The sequence below is a fragment of the Cuculus canorus genome, chromosome 1 (genome assembly GCF_017976375.1).
Source record: "Cuculus canorus isolate bCucCan1 chromosome 1, bCucCan1.pri, whole genome shotgun sequence".
NCBI lineage: Eukaryota > Metazoa > Chordata > Aves > Cuculiformes > Cuculidae > Cuculus > Cuculus canorus.
Window position 1 is genome coordinate 82,229,730 of NC_071401.1, and position 21,004 is coordinate 82,250,733.

General features: G+C 36.1%; 1 protein-coding gene across 5 annotated transcripts in view; it reads left to right on the forward strand.

The window, feature by feature from the left end:
* The window catches only part of CNKSR2 (connector enhancer of kinase suppressor of Ras 2), a 212,211-nt gene that overhangs the window by 124,111 nt on the left and 67,096 nt on the right, over positions 1 to 21,004 (forward strand). For all 5 annotated transcript variants that reach the window (XM_054059353.1, XM_054059361.1, XM_054059366.1 and 2 more), the window contains 4 exons: positions 1,335 to 1,468; positions 4,756 to 4,967; positions 8,821 to 8,910; positions 10,523 to 10,737. In XM_054059353.1, the coding sequence (XP_053915328.1) occupies positions 1,335 to 1,468; positions 4,756 to 4,967; positions 8,821 to 8,910; positions 10,523 to 10,737 (651 nt within the window). The remainder of the gene's footprint in view (positions 1 to 1,334; positions 1,469 to 4,755; positions 4,968 to 8,820; positions 8,911 to 10,522; positions 10,738 to 21,004) is intronic.

Consider the following 21,004-nt stretch of genomic DNA (forward strand, 5'->3'; position numbering starts at 1 on the left):
GGCATAATGCTACAGTGTCAAGATTAATATCTAGAAAATGAGAACTGATTGTTCTGCACAGAAATGCCCTGTTGGTCTGTCATAAAGTATTCTTAATAGTGGTGGCAGAAGGATCTTTCTACACGCCTGTTCAGTCAGTATTTAGAGTTTCTCTGCCGTAAATACCATGTGAAATGTTTGTGTCCTCCAGTAGTTATTTAGGTCAGAAATTATAGGTATGGTGAACTCTCTTTAATCCCAACACTTCTTTCTTCGAGGAGTTCTCTTCCAAAAAGATGGAGAGGAAAAACTTCTTTCAAAGCAAAACTCAACATTTTTTTTTAAACATTAGATTAATTTTAGAGTTTATGAAGGTAATGTTGTACTTTCTGTTTTTGGTTTTTCTTTTTAGCTATCACACAAGCCAAGCAACATAAGGCTTTTGTTATTAGGCAGACATATTATTCAGTAAACTATAGCAATCAAACTTTGCTTCTCATTTCATTTTTTTGCATCTGTATAGAGACTGTTAGAAAATCTATAATGCTGTAATTTCCAGCCATATAGTAATTTAATAGAGTGTTCAAATGGCTGGTCATTATTTAGCTATCCAATATAGTTAAGCTGAGGAAGAGTTCGTGTTAAGGTGCCTAATTCTTGGGAGAGAGGAAAAAAAGATGTGATTTAGAGGAAGGATCCTATTTGGACTGGAATAATAGTTAGAATGCATGATTGTTCTGTAAGGATACAATTTATTTACTTGTGATTAAATGTTCCTTTGTGAGGAGTATACCCAGGGGAGCGAAGAAGAAGAATAATCTCCATTTTATGCTGTCTCATAGTGTGTGTGCTCTTGAGGACGCAGTACCTGATTTTACAGCATCTGCAGACATAAACTGAAGCTTTTACAGTTAATTCTTAAGCTGTAGAGCAGCAGATGGGGGGAGATGACATTCAATTTAATGCCTACTTATGCACCTCTTACCATAAACACTAGACTTTTTCTTTACAATGTTAGTTTAATTAAGGAATTCACTGGATCCTGTATATTATTTACTCATTAAGATTTCACCAGTGGCTCTACTGATTACTGTTTTTATGGGCCTTGGCAATAATCTTACTGTGCAAAAGGGAAAAAGATGTAATCAGAGGAGTCAATTTTATAAGCGCAATACATGTCCATTCTTAGATCCTTAGAATGACTGGTTTTTTAGTCAGTTTAAAAACCACCCAAAACATTAGAACTGTTAACTATTTCTTTAGCTTTCTGAGCTATAGAGTGTTTATAGCTTTTTCAGAGAAATATGTATACTGCAGAAGGATAATCATGATTATTTCTCTCTCTTTTGAACCAGCCTCTTATTCCTAGAAGTCCTACAAGCAGTGTTGCTACACCGTCCAGCACTATCAGTACACCTACAAAAAGAGACAGCTCTGCCCTTCAGGATCTCTACATACCTCCTCCTCCAACAGAACCTTATGTTCCAAGGTAAAAAAAGATAATTTCAGGTACAATTCAATGTCAAAAATACTTGTAAAATAACTAACCATTCCGTTCCTACCCTTTTATCAGCCTGTCCTGTGGGATTAGGCTGATAGTACTTCATTTTGCAGGCAAACTGGTTATTAAGGGTAGATGTGCTGAATCAGAACCACAATGGTCTGTATCAGTGTCTTTTCTGCAAAGCAAATAGTCACTTTTGGAAAAGAAGGTTCAGTACCCTATTATCCCTAATATGGTATAATCTAGAGTCTGTAACAGTCTCATCCTATTCTGGAAGAGCAAAAATTGTCTGAAAGCCTGAATCTATAACTAATAAAAGAGTTCGTGTCTATCCCCTTGTCTAATAACCATGATGCACCGAGGGAGGTTGAGCTAAAAGCAGGAAAATTCTGACTCAAAAGGAGCACTGTTTTGTTCTGCCACGATGCTTTCTTTTTTAGATATGTTTGATTAGATAGTGTTAGAACACATTTCAGGATTACATTTTCATGTGGCAACCCTGTTAGATTCTGCAGTGACCACGCTGTTCTCTGTAAATACGTCTGCTACTCTTACCTGCCTCTCGGAGCAGGCATTTTTGTCTTTTCCAGGTCTCTGAGCTTGCTGAGCCAGAAAACCAGCAGATCCTCCTTGCAGATTCATCACCATAGCCTCACACAACCTCAGATGAATCAGTATAATTCCATAACATACACAGATGTTGCTTTCCTAAAATTCTGAGAGAATTATAGTCTATAAATAAGTACAGCAGTTGCTACTGGTAGGAATGTATTTAAGAGGGATTAGCCGCAGGTTATCATATATCCAGTCAATGTATTTTTACGTTACTTCTTTTCTTTTAGTTAACTTTCTTGGAAAGGCTGCAAGGGCACCACGTGTTTTCTTTTACCTCAGTTTTCCTTACACTTTCTTATCAGTAACTCTTCTTAGCCAATTAATAAGATATATGACCTGATACTGACAAGGCCTTCCTGGGGGTTATCTAAGAGTGAGGTATATGGCACACTAAATTACATAGTGCAGTTGAGAAATTGCGATTCTGTGATAAATTCTTACTCTTCAAAGATATGAAAAACCTTCCAGGGCAAAAGAGTGGGTTTCCACTTCATGATTTAGCTGATGTCACGAGCCTTTTGTGAAGCCGTAGCCTGAGTCTTGTGTTCTTTCCACATCCCTTCCTCGACTGTTACCTGGTTTGGTTTTAATCATTTGAAAAAAAGTATCGCCATTCAGTTTCAAATGTGGCACGTATAATGCAGTTGAATTTGCTAATACAATTACTCTAGTATTTGTCTTAAAGTGACAAATAGAGAAACAGAATACACAGTCTAACTCTATCTTGAAAGATACAGTGTTTTTGTACCTCTACTGATCACGTTTACCACCATAAGAATGCTTTTATTTGATAAGAAAAGCATCCTCTTTTTTGAAGTATTTTGAGTGAATGTTTACTGCTCAGCAGTTTTTGAGTTCTGCTCTAGAAATAGAGATCTTCAAAATGCATTTTCATTATTTATTAATAACATTTCTTAAGTCATTATGATAATGCAGTTGTTTGGACCAATTCTGATTAAATCTTATAATGCATATTAGTACAAGCTGTAATCTTACAGAGAGATTAAGCTATGTACATTTGAATTTTTTTAATCAGCTTAATCCTAATGGTCTATGCTTCATTTCACAAACCTGTCACACAGTGTACTGTGTTTCTAAATAATCTGGTTTGGCATTTCATCAAGGTTTTTTGTCCATGATTAACTGTATATACGCATGTCTTCATTTCAAGTGTTATCAAACTGCTTGGCATCTGTTTCTCAGTTTGCTGTTGCCATTCCAAGGGAAAAAAAACAAACAAACAAACCTTCTTTTTGTTACTGGAATGTAATATAAGACTTGACATTTTAATGGCCATGCTGCCCTGGTGACCATAGCCACAGATAGATAGTACAGCTGCCAACATAACTGTGCATAGGATGATATGAGAAAGAGGGACCCACACTTTCTGTGTGCTGATTATTTAGAAGTACTGGTTGTTAAGTTAGTGCTTGCTCAAATTTGTTGAATACCTTCGGGGTAAGAACTGAAGCCCTCATTTCCAAAGCCCTGCTTTGCTGAGCTAACGCTATCCCTGCTCTGGGAAAGCAGCCAGGCAAAGCTGGAGTAGTGGTCAGTGAGGGCTTGTGGTACTGTGTTGTTGCAGCCATGGCAGGATGGTCCTTTCTCATACTCTGTGGCTGCCCAGATCTCACGAGCAGGCTCAGATGGAGGTTTAGGGTGCCAAGGCAAGTATGGATCAGCGTGCTGGCCGGCTTGGAACTCACATGGCAGTCCAAAGGGACAGAAGTGCTCCAAAAAGGGCATGAGCTTCTCTCTTGGCTGCCTCCCATGTATTTTGCCACCCAGAAATTACTGTCTGATTAGGTCTTTCGAAGCTGTTTCCAGGCACAGTCCTACCAGCAGGTTTACTGAGCCCTGCTTCATCTAGTGCAAGGAGGGAGCTCCTACCTTAGGCACAGCTTGTTTTCTTGTTTGATGCCTTTGAGTAGTTTGCATTATTGGAGAGGAGGGCAAGGGTGCAGGGAAGGTAAAAACGGTCATTTTGGGGATCTGTACACCAACTGCAAACTATGTGCCTTGCAATGCATTGCTGTCCTGGGACAGCAGCTCATGATCAGGTGTTACACACCCTATTTAGTACTGCATGGATGTACCTATACAGCTTCTAAGACTGAATTGGTTGTGCAAGACCATGTAAAATCTCTGTACATTATCAGTCCCTGTTTCTCAGCTCTGGGGTTAGTTTGTAGGGAACTAGATTGAAATTGTCCACACTTTGCTGTATAGCCATGTCTTAAAACTATGTAATGCATTTAGAAATGCAAGGATAAAAAAGGTAAGGTCAACATTATTTGTCTACCCCAAATCACAAATTGTTAAGTAGATTTAAAAAAAAAGAAGAGAAACAAAATAAGAGAAGAAAAAGAGAGTAGCTGCACGTCAATTTTATTTCTATGATTCTTTTCAAGGGAGGCAAATAAGATGGATATAGTCTGTAAAAGAATTGAATAAGCAGAAATGTGTGAGCTAACTGTTATGTGCATACATACATTTGCATATATGATACATGATCTTGATGCTTGTTGACAGCATCTGTTTCCTGGTTGTATGAAATATTGACATTTCCCTATGTGTATTGAACTATTTCCAGTAAAAAAAAACCAAACATTGATGTGTTATCCTAATATATTAAAAACCTCTCTTGTTTACCAAAGGGATGAGAAAGGAAATCTCCCATGTGATGATGTTGGCAGACATATAGTGGGCAAGCCAGTTCATACAGGATCCGAATCTCCGAACTCATTTCTTGACCAGGAATATCGGAAACGCTTTAATGTGGTTGAAGAAGATGCGGTTTTATACTGCTATGAATATGAGAAAGGAAGAACAAGTGGTCCTGGAAGGAGAGAGAGCACACCAACATATGGTATGACATAGATCTGATAAGTATAATCACCATGTGTTGATTTTAGGATTTTCATGCATCTGCTTTTGTGTTAAGCATGAAAATATTTTCAGTGACCATTGATTTTGCTAAGAATTCTGTACAACTTTAGTATGATTAAAACCTAAGGGCTTATTTGGTGCAAGAAAAAATTATTCCCTCTGATAGGGAATGCAACTCCAGTTTTAGATTGATTATTTTTCTGAGTATAAATTCTATAATTTTGTTATCAGCTTAATTTTCCAGATTATGCTTCAATATCATCTTATTAAAAAAAAACTGGCAGAAGCCTATATACTTTCATTAAAAGTACATGATGGTGTTGTTCTCCTAGTATAAAGGCAAAGTTTGCATAGGTTTAGGTATTCAGCGTTAGAAAATTTTACCCAAGTGTAATAGTTTTAAAGATCAAAACCACTTCAGATTTACGAAACAGTGACATGCTGCTTTGATGCTGCACTGTAATTTTCTTTTAGTCCCAGATGTGAAATATGACTGGTGATAGTGTGCTTTCCTTGTTATACTGTATTAACCTCCTGTAACTTCTATGGGAAGTGATGACTTCCTATATATATAGCAGTTTCTATTTATTTGAGGTTATATATTGTCTAAGAAAGAATTTTGCATGTAAACACACGTGTATTCATGCTACTTCCACATCCTGGATTTTGGCTTATTTAGGCTGCGAACTCAGAAACAATTTCTGGTGAGAGTTTTGCTACTCAAACCTTTGTGCTCCAGGTTTCCCTTTGAATCTGTTGGAACTCTTCCTTTAGCTAGTATTGTAACTTATTTCAGGTTTGGACTCGGAGGACTGGGTTTCTGTCGCCAAATACAAAATTTTGCAGTCATAGACCTGTTACAGTATAGAAGAAAATGAAGAAGAAATCTCGTGTTTAAGAAAAGATATTTTGATTTCTACAGTATTAGCTGAGCACGCACTTGAATATTTTTTTACCTTACTTGCTAGGTTATTTCAATTTTTAAACTGAGCATAAACTGCATTTTGGAGTTGTTACAGTAATTCTGATATCTTATTCCTTTGAGAAGAAGATAGACTTAATTTATGAGGAAGCATAGATTAAGTACATCATGCAGCCAAGCTCCAAAATCAGCTGAGACCTTGATGTAAATTTAGCTTGAGCCATGCAAAATATCCTCAGGATCTGGAACAGTGTGCTTGCACAACATTTTACACAACTACACAATCCTGATGCAAAATCCTGAGTATCCTTTGGATTTCAAAGTGTTTTCAGGTGTTTTCTAATCATGCCCATAGTGTTCAAAATAACTGCTAATTTTTTTAGGTGGATATATCAATTTTATTAACTTAGTGTTTCAACTGTTAAAACTGGTGGATGCAGTACGTTCCATTAGCAGAGATGTGCTCTCTGTTCCAGATATTAATTTTAATATTAGTGGTCTAGAGTGAAGAACACCTTTATTCTTCATGCACTGCTGAATCCATTATTTTGTTATAGAACAGCTTTTTTAGTCTTTTTTTCCTATTTGTAGAAAGGGTTATAAATGCATGGATCAAAGACCGTACTGTAAATCAGTCATGATTTAACACATTTGTTATACAGTCTTTCGCTTTTGATCTTCCTTCCTTGTTAATGAATTCACACCATTGTGTCAATTTCCATTTAAGTGTGATTTCTAAAAATATTAACATTTCAGCATTAAATTCTAGAAATTCCCACATGGCATTTGTTAGCGCAAGATTTGTGGCTAGGCATGACCTTAGGATTTCTCAGAAACCTGGAAAATTACAATAACACTCTTCTGGCTTATGGTGACCTATTAAAGAAGGTCAAATAGAGTTCCTGAGCTTAGAGAAATAGTTGTTTTCAACATGAATTCATCATAAATTATGTGGTGGTGTTAATTTTTTTTGAAAAAAATATTTCTCAGTCCTTCTTTGCAAGAGGTTAATAGGGCCCTCCATAATTTCCTTATTGGAATCTTTTGACATTTTTTGACAACGTTAACAAAGAGATTTCTCTTTCATGCTCTGACTGGCTTCCAGCTGTTGTACATTTGTTGCTAATTGGCCTCAGAAAGCTTCTGTTCACATCCCAAGAAAGAAATTGTGCTCAGACTAGTCACCAGGGAAAACAGATTTAGGGAAGCTTTGGGGGTTAACAAGAAGATTAGTGAGCAAATGAAACTTGAGTTTTAAGGGAAGAAACGCATTTGGTCATTTCAGTTTTTACGAAAAGCATGTACTTTGAACAGCTAGAGATTTTGTGGAAAATGTTATGGCTATAGCGCTTTTGATAACAGTCAGACGCTTTATGATTTTGGTGCTTTTGTATCTTTTTAAACGTGCAGGTCCTTCCAATAAGGTACTGTGAGTTCAGCCTCATAAAGAAGGGCAAGTTGCATTTCCAGAAAAAGTAACTATTGAAAGTTACTTCTTATCGAGCCTATCTGAGCCAAATACATCCCTACTCAGGAAATAACTTCTTAACTGTGTGCTCTAAATCTCACTGGCTTCAATCATACTTAAATGTGTTTATAAATATTAAAATAAAAAATAATTAAAAAGTTAAACACATATGTTGTATTTCCTAAGTAATTTATGTATTTGTGACCTGATCCTGTGGTCTATACAGAACAGACACCTTTTTTGTCAATTGTTTTTAAAAGACAATACAGCTTTTTACCATTATGCTGCCTCTATGGTATTGGTGTATTTCCCATGGATGCCATACTTCAATATGGTATAGATATGTTTGAATAATTGTTTTCATTGTAAATGCATCTTTCTTTTTCAGTACATCATGGATTCAAATCTCAAAATGTGGAATACGACTGATCACCTTTATTTAGGGGATTTCTACTAAACTAATCAACAAGACTCCTGAAGTTTTTACTTTCGGCTCTGCTATCTTTAAAAACAAATTATTTCCCCACTTTTCAGTTTTGTGACCAGTAGATCAATTAAAAAAAGAGCAAGGGCTGACCTTGTTGTGAAAACATTTTGTTTTCAGTCTGCCAGATATTGTGCCATATGCTATGCTACTCTATGCTTTCTTCTAATGTACTATTTAACTTGCTAAAAAGTTCTGACCACTTTAAGTAATCCCACTAAGTTACATAGCATGCTTTCATTGAATTTCCAACTAAATTTGAGGAATCCTTAAGCAGAAATCACAGTTCACAACATTTTTTTCAAAAATAATTCAGCAGTTTCCAAATAAAAAGTTAGAGGACATCTAAGATAGCTTCAGCTTTACTGTCTCCTTCTGCTGAAATCAAAGTGAATTTACCAATAGCAATGTACTTTGCTTTATGTGGATTAAATGCTACAAAAGAAATTACATGTACAGATTTTCTTCTTCCTTTTTTTACTCGGTCACCGATAGACCTTTTAAGCCCACTAGCAAAGATGCTATTTGTGAAGGTAATTTTAATGATGTGGACGCATTTCTATTACCAACAATTCACATATTCTTTACAACAGTTCTCTCCATGTTTGTTCCAGGGGCTTCCAGAATAACAAATAGATATTGTTCAGTGAAAACTAAAGCAATTTGAATACATTTGTCAGTTTCAAATGTCAGTGTGTTGATGACTTTGTAGGGCACTGGATTTATTTTCTAAACTTAATGAAACCCCTTAAATACTTAATTGCTTCTTGTTTGTTAGAGAATGATCTGGATCTGTTGTCTGTTAGAGAATGATCCAGTATCTGGTGATACTGGATCCTCTTTCATAAGCAACCCTGTAGAACGGCAGCTTAGCACATTATTTGTTCTTTCTTCTAAAGGATTTTATTTTAATGCTGCCTTATGGTGCATGATCTCAATTTTTTTCTCTTTTTTTTCAGGGAAACTAAGGCCTATTTCTATGCCAGTAGAGTATAACTGGGTGGGGGATTATGAAGACCCCAATAAAATAAAAAGAGATAGTAGGAGAGGTAAGTGATATGAACACACATCTTGTAGAAGGCATTACGGGTTCTACCATGCTTTAAGCTATATATTTCAACTTCATTTTGCTGCCTGCTTCCATATATGTTTTTATGAACCTGTTTTGGGCTCTTTCATTATGTATACTTAAGTTTTTCCAGAGTTTCTATTAGGATTGAGGAAGTTGCTCAGCCAAGCAAAAGAAAGCATGATTGCAAAGCCCTGTAGTTTGGCTTTACTTTTTATTGGCGTTTCATTAATTCAGCTGTATTGTCCAGTCCATTTTGAAACTGTCCTTAATTTTGTAATACTAGAGGACAAATGTATGGTTATTACTGATAAATATTGTTATGCTTAAATGAGAATTATACATCACATTTCTCTGTCTTCATGAGTTCTTTTTTGGATGGAAAACATTCTAGAGCAGCATGGGATTCACCTCAAAATCATCCAGCAGAATTTCTTCAAGTTCTGGTTTGTGAGGCTCAGATGTGTAAAACTTTACATACAAAATTATAAGCTCTGAGGTGGTTATTATTGCCCAGGAACATGTTACAGCAATTTTAGATATTTCCGTAAAATATTAACTAAATATTCAGTAGGGATAAAAAAAGTCAACACTTTTAGTAATTATTAGGAAAAGAATACAAGACAAATTAAGAGGTATTCTTATGCTGCTATTAAAGTTCTTGCTCATGCTGTGTATGTGTGTGGTTCTGGTGTCATCATCTCCTGAGAGAAATAGAGTAGAATTGAAGAAGACTTAGGATACAACAAAAATGATCATATGTATGGAATAGGTTCCAAACCAGGGTCAATTCATTAGGTTGGCCATCATCATTTTGGGAGAATTTGTGCAGGATATAATAAATGTTTATAAAATCTTGTGTGGGTTGAACAAAGGAAATCAGTTTGTCACTGTTTTTTCCAAAACAAGACCCGAGAGACATCACATGTCTCCAAACTGCTGCTGGTTAAAAAGAAAAAGAACTGCCTCCTTATGCAGTTTGTGTTCAAGCTAAAGAGCTTCTTGCCACAGGAGGTCGTGGATACTAAAAGTTCACATTAATACAACAATAGACCAGACGAGTTTGTGAAAGACAGATCTGTTGAGATTTCTTAAATTCACAAACATTGCTTCTGGCTCAGGAAGTCCCTCAGCTACAAGGTGGTTGATGCTGAAAAAGTATTTGGGGACAGTATGGATGCTATGATGAATGATCTCAAGTGAATGTTCAGAGTAAATTACCTTTTAATGTATGGCACTAGTCATTTGTATTCGTTAGTACCTTGTTCAAAAAAATATTACAGATTTGATCATAAGTCATTGCTCAGTTTTTGCAAACTCCAAGACGAAGTTTATTGATGTGGGTCTTCTTTTATATTATGATCCTTTTATTATCAAGGATACCAGAAAGATGCAAGAATCATTAATTTTCCCTACCAAAAGATTTATTTTCTATTATATGCAGACCAAAGTAGCAAATGGATTTTGTTAATGAAATAATCTTGAAGAGTTAAAATTGATAGTAGACCTTAGCAAGAATATTATATGTTTTGGAAGTGGGATTAGCATGCAACAGTTAGCACTGATGTTTTGCATTATTTTTCTTTCAACAGAAAATTCATTGCTTCGCTATATGAGCAATGAGAAAATAGGCCAAGAAGACTACATGTTTCAAAGGAATAGCAAAAAGGATACTGGGAAAAAGTCCAAAAAGAAGGGAGACAAGTGTAGTAGTCCAAGTCATTATTCGCTGTTGCCTAGCTTACAGATGGACTCACTGAGACAAGAAGTCATGGGCACACCTGGACCAGAAACTGCTTTGTACCACGTGAGTAAAAATAACATTACAAAAGTTGTTGCTCTGTGCTTACGATGAGAGACTGTCTTGTTTTCTGTAATGGTGTTGAAACCTTTTTTGGACTCCTGCTGTTACACAGGTTCCTAGTCTTCAGACAATAACTAGGCCTCAAAGAAATATTTTAGAATTCTTCATTTTGCCACTACAAATGTAGGATGGACACCAGTGGTTTATCTCCTTTAAACGGAAGATAACATGTTTGAAATGGAGTGTGGTATCTCTGCTTTGGCTTACGTGCTACTTATGGAAAGTGAATAAGCAACAGTTTCCAGACTGGCTAAAAACCTTCTTTCCAGTATGTATGTCACTGCAATATGCTAAGTCTTACCATTTAACTCCTTTACTACAGGTACTTGGAAATCATGACAATGGCAGGAAAACTTGTGGGAGGCATTTTGTTTACCTTTGAGCTACAGGGAGTCCCAATGCATGTAACTGGTTTTTACATGTAGCCTTCAATAACTCAAGTAAATGTTAAGGAAGGGATTCTACTAAATAGGATGTAAAAGCAAAATGCAGTACCTTGATAGTTTTCAAATGTGTCAAGAAAATGGTGTTAGAAGAATGCAACGTATTTTAGATATGATATCCTGTTCATCCCATAAAAGTGTTTATGTTTTAGATCTCAGTAAAAGATGTCATTGTAGAGGAATATACACACAGTAACTGTTCAGAAGAACAATAGAAATAATTGAAATTATCTTCACATACTGACATAGGTAATTTAGATTGCCAGTGTCTGAGTGAGTTGGCAATGTGAGCTTGTCGGGAAGTCTACTGTGAAAAGCTGACAGGTGGAGCTTCACTGAACTTGTAAGGGACAAGTAACTTGGTTTCTTGTTGTAAAACATCATTACAGATTATCGTATTATAATTGGTGTAGATTAATTGAAAGTTATGGAGCCTTTATATTAGGTGAGTCTGATACATTTCAGAGATGTCATTCAGTATTACAAGTAGCACTTGTGGTGCACTTTGATTAGATCAGGTCTCCAGATGCAAGAATTGTTATTCCCTTTCTTTTTCATTTTTAGTCATTTAAGCGTGATGATAAACATTTTTTCTAACTTTAGTTTTACACTCTTTTTGTACGTTGGAAATCTGATAACGGGGAGATTTCCATTTGCGAAGGTAGAGTGATCTATAGTGTTTTCCTAATACATGAAGCAAAGGAGTTTACAAGTGTCCCCAAACTGTCCTCTTTGTAATGTCTGCAGTCTTTCCTAGAAGGAATCTAATCAGTGCAAGAGCCCTTGAAATCAAATATTTACAGAATAAAAATAGAAGAGCTATTTGTGTAACAGAGGAGTTTCCACTCTATAAAGAACAGTACAGCACATTTGTAACACTTGCCATGTAATGAGAAAATACTCATCTCTTAGTAACATTTCTTTGTTAGTATATGTTAGAATTCCTGACACTGTACAATGAGAAACTTTTTTTTCAGGTGCCATCTTTGGTTTTCCTTGGTTTCCTCTCTTACCCATTATGTCTAGTTTCCAAATTGTGTACAAAAATAAGTGGTGTACATGGGAACTGGAAGATTCTTCAGAATTCTGGTGTGGAAGTGAATTAGCAGCAGCACACTTAGAATTGAGAACCAGCATTTTTCGTATATTTTGGATACTCATCCACAAAACACCTGAAATGTTAACACCGCAAATTCACCAGTGTCTGCTAATTCTTTTTGTGCATCATTACCCTTAAAGGGAGTCTCTGTAATGCCATTAAATCTTCTGCACCTTTTGAGAGGTTTAGTGGGAACGTGTTTATTTTTAAGAATAAATAAAAGTTATTCCTTTTTGCAGAATACAAATCAGAATTGATCTGTTACCTGGCTTTGAAGCAAAATGCACGAAATAAACAGAAAGAGGAAGCTTGGGCCATTGATTTATCCCTGTCGAAATGGGAAGGAACCCTTCACAAAGCATTCACTGCCCTCTGCAGCTGATTATTGTTGGTACTTTTGTTGGAAGCCACTTGATTACCACCATGCAGTACAATTCCCTTTTTATGGCAATGGCACCCAAGCATACTGGCTTATGAAACCCTAATCTAGTTTGCGGGTGGGGCTATATGTCTTTGTCACTTAGCAGAGCAAGATATTTTGTAATAAATTGGACAGAGCTTTGCTTAAAATCTGAAATAAACAGTACAGTGAGCAGATAAAGAACAGAGGAATACAGATAAAACAGAAGGAACTCGTATCTGACTGCAGTACAATTTTATTAAACTATAGATACCAAATAGGACAATGAAAACATACTTTATGCTCAAATTGAATCTTAAATCTAAAAAAAATCTCTTAAAAAAAGCCTGTCCTCTTAGAAAATGTTTTTTCAAGCATCAGCCACCTAGTTTTCACAGAGACTTCGGATAATCTGTAAATGGAAGCCTCTGGATTGGGCTGGAGAACAAATCTTACAAGGAGCGGCTGAGAGAGCTGGGGTTGTTTAGCCTGGAGAAGAGGAGGCTGAGGGGAGACCTTATTACTCTCTACAACTACCTGAAAGGAGGTTGTGGAGAGGAGGGAGCTGGCCTCTTCTCCCAAGTGACAGAGGACAGGACAAGAGGGAATGGCCTGAAGCTCTGCCAGGGGAGGTTCAGGTTGGATATCAGAAAAAAATTCTTCACAGTAAGAGTCATTGGGTACCGGAACAGGCTGCCCAGGGAGGTGGTTGAGTCACCTTCCCTGGAGGTGTTTAAGGAACGGGTGGATGAAGTGCTTAGGGACATGGTTTAGGGAGTGTTAGGAATGGTTGGACTCGATGATCCAATGGGTCCTTTCCAACCTTGTGATTCTGTGATTCTGTGGATGAGCATGAGTTCAGTGCAGAGGATTGGTGGTAACTCCAAAAACTGCACTAATAGGAAGATGCTGGGGATTTTTATTTGGGTTTTTGTTTCATTCTGTTTTGTTTTTAAGAATTTTATGTTTTCATCATACTAGAATATCAGATGAAGAGAGAATATTGTGACTTTCTGCACACCCACAAGCCAATGGATTCTCCTGAAGTAAAGTGCAGATCTTACCAGGTTGCTGTAGATGAAGTTGTACCTATAGCGCCTCAATTGTTTGTGTTAGTACTAGAGAATATTCCACCAAGATTAAGTAAGATACTGCTTGCCCTTGTTGTTAAAGGTTTTCACCTGTTAGCCTGTGTTACCTGGCTTCTATGTCCAACTTTAGTAATAAATGTACTTCTGTCATCTAGGTTGTAAGGTCTCTTGTTACCAAATTTTATCTCTAACAGGGGAATTAGCAGGTTATAATCAAATTACTTTGTAGCCTTCTCTTGCTTAAAAGAAATCAAATGAGCTTCCTGGGTTTGTCATCAGAGAGTGTTTTCATATCCTTTCATTCATAATTCTTTCAGCTCCTCATATTTAATCCTAAAGTATCCTAAGCAACCTTCCTAAAGTGTGTATGCCAGAACAGGACATAAATTTCCAGGAGCTGAGTAGAAAGGTAGTATAAACTTTCTATTCCCATTCATTACCTCTCTACTCAAATATTTAAAGGACTGTTTACCCATTTTAACCATAGACTTGTAGCGAGAGCGTGTTTATTACTTGGGTTTGGGTTCGGGTTCATTTTTTCTGTAATGGCACTTTTCCAAATCAACCGACTTACAAGACCGGTATTCACAATCTAATAATATATATTTTCTATCCTTTGTTTTTAAATATATAATATTGTCTACCATTGGTCATGTTAAAACACGCGACTTCTTGGGTATGCTTGCTGAATAATCTTTGTCTTTGAAGCAATCCTAGTTGTGAAGTACTGGAGAGTAAGGGCTCTGGGCCCTCACTTTGGGTCCCCATGGTTCCCAGGTCTGCAACATGGAATACTGACACTCCAGGAATCCCAGGACTGCTAGGGAATGCAACTACCAAAGCCCTTGCTTTGAAACTATCTTTTTAATATGCATATTCTTTGACATTAAAAAGAAAAATTTTTTTCTGTACTTTCTTTTCCAATTTTTTCTCAATTCCCTGGAATAGAAACCATGCTGCTCACTCAGCATTCAGTTCTTTGATTCTGTGTTCCCTTTGTTCAATGATGTTATCATTCTTTTTTGAGTTCATTGATGTAAATGTTAAATAGTTTTGGACTAAGAATGCATCCCACTAGTTAATGATGAATTCTCCTTACAATTGTAAGGCTCTCTCATTTTGACTTTTGCAGCCACTGATGTGTGCAAGTTGATTGCCTTTTTACTGTGAAGGTTTTCTGCAGAAAAGCAGCTTTAAAATCATGCTGACTTTAACTCCATGCTCCTATTGCATTTATACATGGCACTTTAGAAAATAAAACTCTTTGATCAAAAAAAGTGACACTGATTAATTAAATTACCACAGTAGAAATGGTATGTTTTTGTCTTGTAAACAAAGTGGGCGGTATTAAAAAATTACCATGGTAATTCAGAATTGAGTGGTTGTTTATCTGCTAAAAATTATTTTGGAAAATGCCAGCAGATCCAAATTGTTATATTCTGAAGTGATCCCACAAATATGGCAGTCTAGCATTTTCATGACCATCAGTTTACTATATTTGCATAAAATCACTGGTTTTAACATTATTGACCTACCATTACAATCAAAAACTGTGTGGTCAAGGGAGCATTTCAGTTATGGTCTTAAAAAGTAAACAGCTTTCATTTGTGTCCGCTGAACATAACTGATGTTGTAGCTGATATAATAGCAAAGAAAAACTAATTTGTGTTATGTCTGTGCAGTAATCATCTCTTGTATCCATTTATGGGGGGGATTTTCTGATCTTCACGTACAAAGTCTCTTTATCATTTTGCTTTGTTTTGTTTCCCATTCCAGAAAGTGTTTCCAGCATATGTTGATCGCTAGCCAACTTCTTGTTTTGCAGTCTTTCTTCTTCAGTATTGCAAAAGAAATACCAACACAGAGAGTTTATGTTTTTATTAAGCAATTGCAAACTGTTTACCCTGTTGCTAATCTAGCGTGCAAGCAGGTGTTCGATGTGATTGATTATCATAGATATAAACTGGTGCAGCTAAAATTGTCTTGGACCTTTGGGGCACAAGATATGAAAGCTCTGACACATGATTATAGTTTTTTAAGTTCATTATGTTATTCTGTGTAGGAATTTCCTGATTTAGTGGGATGTCCCTGCCTATGGCAGGGGTGTTGGAATTAGATGATCTTTAATGTCCCTTCCAATCCAAACTGTTCTATGATTCTATGTTGTGCTTTGTTTTCACTGCAGGAAAATAATGTGGTTATTTAGGAAGGAGATAGTGTCAGGAGTTAAAAGAGGTTCTGTATCAGGTTAATAATAATCTACTCGTATCAAGATCAATACAACTTTCCTTTAGTCTAGAAACAGCATTGGTATAGGAAGAAAAGGTTGGAGCCTGTTTTATATAGAAGGGAGTTATAGAATAAAAAGTAACTTTGCTTACAAACTGTTTCCAAACCTACACCAATAAACTCATATTATTGACCTTGTTACTTCTCCCTTCCTGCCTCCTATCCCTTTGCCTTTTCAATATGTATTTATCAATACCTAGTGACTTGCTTGTCATAGCAAAAGTGACAAAAAATTAACATCATCTTATTTTACTGATAACAGGCCAATTTAAAACTGTTTAATTAATTACGGTAGCTTTTTGGTCATTTTAATTGTATTTGAAAATAGAGTGAGTTTAGTACCAATATATGCCATTTAAAATTCATACATCTGGAACAGGTGTCTCAGGAACAGATTCAGAGAAGTAATGAAGGATTTGTTCCATAGGGATTTTGCTGAATCTACATATGTAGATAGGTACACATGCACTATCTTTAATGTTCCAGTTTTACATCATTTACTGTAAAGGAATAAAGAATACAAGAAGAAGAATAAAATAAAACCCATCAGTTGGAGGTATTTTGCTGCAAGATCAATGAAATTTGCACCCCTTTGGCAAACTTACTTTTTTTCTTCTCTAACAACGTGTATCTATTCACGTGATTGGAGTGCAGCTCAGTGACTCTTAATTCATACAATTGGTTTCAGTACTTAATGCAGTGAGCACCTACAGAGAGCCAGGCACTGTCCTTTCTACTCTGCCAGTGAGGACACTGAGGCAACGATGATAACGGATATGGCCAAGGTTATGTTTTCAGTTGTGTCTCTCTGCCAGTCCTTGGGAGGTTGCTGTATTGGTTCAGCTCAGTGGGTTTGCTTAGCAGAACTGGTGGGTCTGCATCAGTCTGGGCATGCAAAGTTGGATTGATTGCAATGGTGATCTTGTTGAATGCACTGTAAGTGACTAAGATTTGTTTATGTACCTGTTGCAAAAATCATGTTTTAACTGATAAGATAAATTGGAATGGAGACAGTAACTTTCAAGAAAAAAATATGTTTCTACTTAAAATGGTGCATATTTCCAGATATTTCTTGTCTCCCACCCCCTCTCCAGAGAAAAATACATTAAAATGCTTTAAAAAGTTCTATTCAAAATGTGTGCATTTAGATGTTCTCAATACAGAGAAGAATTTATCAGAAAGACATTATTTTAAAGTCTTACTCAAGTGGTTGATTTCCTCTTACTCCTCCTATTCCTCTCTCAGAAAGGCTGAAAGCTAGGAAAATCAAAAGGTAATTAGATATAAAGCACTTATATTTTTAATGAAAATTCTTGAATCAAATACACATGTATTTATGAAACCTTTCAACTGTAGTAACTAACATTTAGGAAACTGCAAAACATATGCTTATTAGTTTCCTGATTAACTTCTGCACAAGCTACCCATCAATTCATTGCAAAAATTTTCTGAATAGAATTGGCATCTCATACGCACTATATATTGTAACATAATATTGTAAACAATATATATTGTTTACAAAAAAAAAAAAAAGCAACCCCACAGAAAAACAAAAACTAGCAGTCTGTAATAATTGTAAGCATCACAGTATTTAAAGATTTTCTGTTTCGAGAATTTTTGTTATGGATATTTGTAACTGAACAAAAATAAGTTTGTTGAGAAAAAAATTTGAAAATCAGTTGCACAGATTTTAAGTAGGTGTCTGAAATCTAGATTGTCATTTTACCACCACGACAGATGGAGTTGGTACATTTTCTTCTTCAAAATATTTGAGGTCCAACTGTGGCAGTATTTAAATATCAAGTCTCTCTTTTCCTTTTTCTCCTCCACGATTGTCTATACTTGGACTTAAAATTACTGTAGGAGGCTAGCAGTTGATATTAAAGGTTTAAACTAAGTGTATAGCGAAAAATATTTTCCATAAGTATTTCCATAATTTTTGTTAACATTTGAATTAGTATTGTTTCTTCTCTATGGTCTTTCATCTCCTTTTAAATATTTTTATTAAAATAATAGTGAAGCTTGCAGGATGTTTAGAGGCATTGATCATCAGTAAAGAAAATTTTAAATGCCTTCTTGAAAATGTACTTGTTAAAAATACTTGATCTAAAAAATTATACTTATTAAAGTTAAAAAGCATTGGCATTTTTATGTACTCAGATAATAAACTGCACTGGATTTCAAATAACTGCCCAGAAATTAAATGACCATCATTAAGAGTTTTTTAAATATTTCATAATTATGAAAAATTTCAATCCATCTCTTACCACAGTAAAAGAGGATTGAAAAGCTCATGTCTCTCCTGCTTTGCTGCAAATTAACCCTTTACGGTCTAAATATAATTGTTCATGTGTTAGTTTCCACTGTAAAGGCAGGAAAACAAACTTCAACTGAAGGTAGCACGCGCACTGCTGAAATTTCACAAATGAAAAAATTGTCATTTTTCACAACGTCTGGCCTTTTCAAAAATAGCTGTCTCAGACTGGACCCCAAGACTCCCAGCCACCTCAATAGAACAAGTCTAATAGTCTGAACTGCTGTGATGCACTAGTTTCTTCTCAAGTACTTGTATGTTTATGAAGGTCATAGCTTCTGTCTGGTAAAAACTAAACACTGGGATATTCTTCTTTGGAGGTAACTGAAGCATTTATGGCATTTCCATTCCTTTCTTCTGTAGGTTGCACTGCTCATAGCTCACCTTAGTTTTTGTAGCCTTACGGGGATGAGCACTTTGGTCTGTTCCGCAACTTCAATTCTTTGTTCATTTCCCATCAGTAAGCATGTAACAAGGAAATAATAGAATACTCATTTTTGCTGTGAAGGCATCGTGAACACCTGGCTTGCATCCATTTCTCCTGTCAGCTTACTCTATTATAGTTTGTTTAGAAGGCCTTCTGTTCTGACAGAGAATTTGAAAGAACAACAATTTAAAAATTCAGTCAGGGGAAGACGAGGAAGAGGAAAAAAACATAATGGGAAATTCTTATGCAGTGCCTTCATGTGTCTAAAACACCGTCATATCCCACACCCACAATCATCCCTTTGGCCATAGGAAGCTTTGAATGCCTACGTAGTGGCACATACTGGGTTTCTTTGTGTTGGGGACTCGTGGGCTTCTATATCTGATTCAGAAAGAAGAACATCTTTCTTGTTCTGAAGCTGGAATAGTCATGGCAGCCTTTGACCAGCTTCTTCACTCCAAAAAGAAACAACCTAAATCGTACAATATGTATTCCTTCTAATGCAGCACTTCATAAATGTAACAAGCACAAAAGAAGTAATTAAAATAGTAGCGATATTGTTAAAATTAGTGCAGGAAATTGATCTAGGCCATAAGTTAACTGTGTGGCATATAAAAAAAAATGCTGAAACAGTTAATCAATAAGCAAAATATTCCTTACTTCATAAGCTACTTGTCACTATTGGAAGTGATTGGGATAGCCAGAAGATTGTTGTGCTAAAAGGTAAATCTAGATATTCCACATGGGTTTGGTAAAAATCTGGTCGGAAATAAATCTTCAGTGTTTCTGAGTGAAAAGGCAAGAGAGAAACAGCACATAAATTCCCTGCTAATGGAAGGTGTCTTTGCATTATTTTTAGACTAGCGCAATAAACATGAGGAATGGAGAAGCCTTCTGGGTCTAATCTTCTGCTACTGTAGTTAATCACCTTCATTTAATCCTATTCAGATAGGTATTAAACTCCACATTCAAGTACAGTATGAATTACTATCGCTAATGATGGGAACAGTAAAAGATGGTAAACTCGGGGAATGGATGGCCAGTTCTCATACTTCTGAGAAAAATGTTGGTCAGAGGGTTAGAAGGAGAACAAAATTATAATTAACCTTCCAGCCACAGAAAGTCAAAACTCTTGATGGATTTGCTGCAGAAAAAAATCACAGTGCTTCAGAAACCAGCATAAAGTGTATAAAAGTGCAGGATAATTCAGACTCGGAGGAACCTCAGGAAAAAAAACTCTGGTTTTTGACTCAAAGCAGGGCCTGCTCTGAGTCAAAGAAGGCTTTTCAGGGCTTTGCCCAGTTGGGTGATGAAAACCTCCTGAGATGGAGACCAAGCAAACTCACAGCCAGCCTGCTGCACTGTTTGACTGTCCTCATAGAAAAAAAAGTTGGAGGTGAGCAATAAAACAGAGATTGCAGAGTAGGTGAGAAGATAGCAGCTTGCTCAGATTTAAGGCATAGTTGCTGTTGTTTCATTGCTGTTTGGCTAAAATCATCTCTTGAAAGTGCCTCAGTAATCTTGTTTTGCCAGCTCTAGACTCTCAGTTTTTTGAACTCAAGAAAGAGAGTGGATGTACATATGCAGCTTTTATACCTGAGTTCTGTTTAAGCAAATGTTTTGTTATATAGTAATGTTTCATCTCCTCAGGAGAGAGAGCTCACTTCTTTTAATTATATGGAAAAATATCTGTAGTGTTCATGAGGAATATTATTCCTGCCAAAGGTGAGAGAATATTTTCACATCTGCATGGCTTCTCTTTGAAAGAAGTAGTTAATAGAACCATGAATTTTCTCTTATTAGTGAAGCAGTTGCCGAAATTAAATTTGAAGGTACTGAATGTGGGAGATTTTTCATATATTTCTATATATTCTGTCATTTTTATTAAAATCCAGAGTTAACTATTGCGGCAAAGCAAAATGCTCTAGAGATGAGGTAAGATTGGTTTATGGGCCATCATGAAGCACAACTGGAGGTTTTTGTGGAAAATTTTTAGTTTAAACTTTTGCTATTACCTTCTTTTGCATCTGACCATGAGAGAAGAAATGGCCTGTTATAATTCCTTTCATGATGAAACTGGGGAATTCTTTAAAAATGAGAGAGTTATTGCAAAGGTCATCTAGTCTAGCTCTGCGAGTCTAGATTTA